We start from the raw sequence: 4,520 nt of genomic DNA on the forward strand, positions 1-4,520 counted from the left end.
TAATATATGGAGTGTATAATAAAAAAAGATATGGAAGATAATATTATAATTTTACATTAATGATGTGACTGATGTGTGAGAAATAATGATTGATTTGATTGATATGAGATGAATAATTAATTATTTTATTGACAAAGATAAACATATTGATATTTGATAGGATAAGAGATCGGTGAACCTCATTCCAACTACCAAACACAATCTTAGATATTGTTTGGTTATAAGACATATAATATGTAGATAATTAATATTTTGAATAATAAAATAAATAAAAATGATAATTAATACAATGATTGATTAAATTTCAGATATAGATATTGCTTCCTTCGTTTAATTCCAAGATGAATTTCTAACTTATGTTACAGATCTTGAACTATTAAAAACATTTAATAAAAAATGTTTTAAATTTTTTTACAGAAATCATTTAATTTGAAAAGAAAATAATGTTCTAACTTATGTTAGAAATCTTGAACTACAACAAGTATGTTTGTTTGACCTTTAAGATATCAAATAAATAAATAAAACATATATTAATTTTCAATATTTGACGGATAAAGTGTCGAATGGGTACAAAGATATTAATTATTATGTCAAGGTCCATAGTCCAAATGAAAGAATTGTAAATGACTGATTTTGGAGTAATCTTCTCCTCCTCTTCTCAACCGCTCCATGAAATTATCGGACATGCCAGATACGGTCAGGTTTGTAATGGAAGCCATGGAAATCATTCCTTCTGGAATCATCTCCAGTTTTGGACAAAATCCGATCCAGAGATCCGAAAGATTTGGCATTGCCTCTTCTTCCACTCTCAATCCCACTAAATTCCTCAATCCCCAAAGTGTAAGACTCTTGAGCTGAGTAAATCCTTTACTCCCACAAACCATTTCTGTGCCAACAAATGAACCAACGCCTAACAGAAGAGTTCGTAGCGTGGGAAAATGTTGAAGTGTTTCCATCGGATCTTCCACAATTTCACTACCAGAAAGATGCAAATAACCAAGATTGTGGAGTAACTGAGGGTCCCAAGTCGGCAATCTCCTCAATTTCCCATTAATTGACAAAGAATTGAGTGGGCAATGCATTAACGAATCAATGACAAGTGAACCTTGTTCGGAACTCAAATCATCCCTCACATTAATTTTTAAACTTACCTCCCGAAGCTGATCCTTGAGTTTAGTCATGTGATCAACAACCACAGATAAGCTTTCTATATCATGAACAATCACACCAAGACGTCGGAGATTGGTTAATTTGAGGAGATGCTTAGTATGACAGAACCGACTACTGAACCCAATCAATGTCTCCAATTCCGTTAAGCCCTCGAGTCCTAGTCTCCCATCATCAATCACCGACGACGAGAGCTTCAAAAAGAGATGCCTCAATCGTCCCATCTTACCAATCGAATTTGGTAACGTAATATCAATTGCCGATCGTAGATCCAATGATTGTAAACATGGTAGTTTGCAGACAAATTCTGGCACCTCCCTGACGTCGCTATATCTTATACTCAGATGCTTGAGCATCACTAGTTTCCTCACATCATGAGGTAACTTGTCATCCTCAAATTTGCAGTGTTCCAATACCAAGACTTTGAGAGATCTGAGCAATGCATTGTTGAGTAGATCTTGCCAAATGTTAGTAATATCATTAGAATCAAGTCTCCAATTGGGTAGCAATAGAAGAGATCGTAAGTTTGCTTTTTTAAACTGTACAACACTACATGCGTCGGTATCACCCAAATTGATAGTTAATCTTCGAATTTTTCCTTGAGAATCCTCAAAAAACTTGTCTTCTTTTCCCTTTGACAAACATAGATCTCTCACCAAATCATGAAGCCGGCATGATTTAAAACTCTCTTCGTCAGTCTTAATTAATTTCACCTGAACAATGCATTTGCTTGCAAGCTCATTTAAATAACGTTCAGCAACATCACTAAGAGTTTCATTTCGCCCTTGATGGTCTGATGAAATCAATCCTTCTGCCATCCATATCAAATATACATCTTCCACATTTATATTCTTGTCCTCTGGAAAACATCCTAAATACAGAAAACATAACTTTAGGTAGTAAGGCAATACGTTGTAACTCAAGTTTAGCACCTGTTCTACCCTTTTATCATTGGCATCAACACCTTCCCCGTGCTTCAAGTATGCGTCCATATTCTTAAGAACCTTTTTCCAGTCCTCTGGATTTTGTTGTCCTCGCAAAATTCCACCAACAACGGATACTGCTAGGGGTAGACGCCCACATTTGCGTACTAATTGCCTTCCTGTAGCTTCAAACTCTTTCGAAATAGCTGTGTGCACAATTGCCAAACATAAATCAATCTCCATCTTTGATTACATTAGTACACAACAATAAACAAATAATAGGTTCGATAAATTTTTACATATAACAAATAAAATACAATAAAGAGTTGATTGATCTTTCATGATTTCATATTCCAAAATAATAGGTTACCTAACAATTTCATATAGTTTTCCAGTATAAAAAAGAGGCACCTGAAAAAAAAAAATAGTGAATCCAGTATTTGTATTGGTAAGATTATTTTGATTTTACTGAAGTCCATCTTGACCTCGTAAAATTAATTTCACTTTATTGTCGTAGATATCACACCTTAATCTTGAGCGAATAATGAACTTTTATAACTAACTTGAAGCTTTTCGAATTGTTGGTCAATATCTCCATGTTTTGGGAATTAAAGTGAAATATTCTTAATATGTAATCTCGATGTGTTTTTCTATATTTAATTGAGTTAATTTTTTAAGATTAGGAAAATTCTAATGGCTTATATTATTATTTGTAATTCCTAATCATGTTTTTTTTATTGCATGTTGGAAAAGAGATAATACAAGAGAAATTAAGTCTTGTGCTACAAAATATGGTCAAAATCTCGATATTTAAGGAAGTAATTAATTTTCCAAGGCGACTCTTTGACTAAACAAAGAAAAAAATATAACAGCGATCTGTTTTGTTGGACTTACAAGACTTTGGCACAATAATCACTTTTTATTTCATATTTTTAGTTTTGGGTATTCACTTGGAGATTAATTGCTTCGACTTTAGTTATTACAATTAGTATCGATCAACCAATGTTATAAAACTAACCTTCAGATTGCATTTGGATGGGAAGAGCTATCTTTTTAAGTAGATCCCAGCTTTCATCCTCCGTCAAGCAACCTAGTTCGTAGACAAATCCTGCAGTGTCTGCAACCCTTTGGTTTCGAGTGGTGAGCAAAATTTTGGAATTGGATTCTGCAAACGGAAATGCTTTCTTTAAGATATTCCAATGATCAATTTCCCATATATCGTCAAGTACCACCAGACACTTCTTTTCTTTCATTACATTGACTATTTTTGGCACCATAAATTTGATTGTCTCGCCTTCATTAATGTTTTCTCCCGGAAGAAGTTTCCTCAATATTTCTTGGAAAATAGCTTCTGCTTGAAGTTTCTGCGTAATGCAAACCCAAGCACGAGTATCAAAACAGGATCGTACATCCTTGTGGTGGTAAATTTTCCTGGCAAGAGTAGTCTTCCCCAAACCACCCATCCCACATATAGAAATCACTCGAGATGACCTATCATCATTTTGCATACGCAATACGAGACTCTTTATGTCTTTTTTCATCCCAACGAAGTGCTCTTCAATCTCATGATCGTATGTTTGCCTCAGCAATTGTTGATTGTCGTTGCATCCGAAACTTGACGAGCCCTCCCCTTTACTTATAGACTCCAATTTTTTGGTGAGTTCGGCCACGCGAGACATAATACCTTCGATCTCCTTCCCTATCTTATGAACATCCCAACACTCACACAATATGCAAGCAAATCTTTCGAGCATTCCTTTAAAGTTCCTCTCTCCTCTTTTTGATGTAACTTCCACAGCATATTCTTCAAGAACATCCTCAGCCCTTGTTGCCAGATCTATAAATTCTGAAACCAGACTACGCACGTTGGCAGATTCGTATCTTTCCGGCGGCCACTTGTCGGCATCCTCCAAGAAATAACGCATTCTTTTTAGATCCCATTCAAGATCCACAACCTTATCTTTAACACCATATAAAAACTTCACCTCTTCGATCGTTATATCAAGCAGAGTTCCCACAGCCCAACTTGCAGCAGCATCAACCATCTTTTGGTCAAACGTTTTTGGAAGAAGATTGTGTACTGTGTGGTTGCTGAGCGAACGGATGGATGGTCACATAAGATAAAGATAATAATATAGGAACTACTCGGTACTGTTTACACATTGTCAGTGTGTACATTTTATATATACGTCATTTGTTAACATTTTTATATTGATATATAATATATGAAAAGATTCACGAGAATGAAATAAAAATCTATATACAAACAGAGAATTATATTGAAAATTAATTTTACATGGATAAAACACCTAAAAACAAACAAAATATCTAAATTAATATTCACGGATAAAACACCTAAAAACAAGCAAAATATTCAAAATAGAACATCTTTCATGAAATTAGAAAAAAAAAATAAAAACATTGATTTAT

The 4,520-nt window shown here is 34.3% G+C and overlaps 1 protein-coding gene across 1 annotated transcript; it reads right to left on the reverse strand.

Moving 5' to 3' along the window:
* Positions 1–506: 506 nt before the first annotated feature.
* On the reverse strand, positions 507–4,258 carry LOC140811562 (putative disease resistance protein At1g50180). Its single transcript, XM_073169516.1, has 2 exons — positions 3,109–4,258; positions 507–2,296 (listed from the first exon to the last, which is right to left on the reverse strand). The coding sequence occupies exons 1-2, from the start codon at positions 4,133–4,135 to the stop codon at positions 591–593; spliced, it is 2,733 nt and encodes a 910-aa protein (XP_073025617.1). The 5' UTR covers positions 4,136–4,258; the 3' UTR covers positions 507–590.
* Positions 4,259–4,520: the final 262 nt, after the last annotated feature.

This window comes from Primulina eburnea, chromosome 14 (assembly GCF_022965805.1).
Source record: "Primulina eburnea isolate SZY01 chromosome 14, ASM2296580v1, whole genome shotgun sequence".
Taxonomy (NCBI): domain Eukaryota; kingdom Viridiplantae; phylum Streptophyta; class Magnoliopsida; order Lamiales; family Gesneriaceae; genus Primulina; species Primulina eburnea.

Excerpts from the sequence above, each read along its gene's own strand:
- LOC140811562 (XM_073169516.1), bottom strand. The coding sequence starts at position 4,135 with ATGGTTGATGCTGCTGCAAGTTGGGCTGTGGGAACTCTGCTTGATATA. Across the intron at positions 2,297-3,108 it reads CATCCAAATGCAATCTGAAG|CTATTTCGAAAGAGTTTGAA; the intron begins GTTAGTTTTATA and ends TTGTGCACACAG.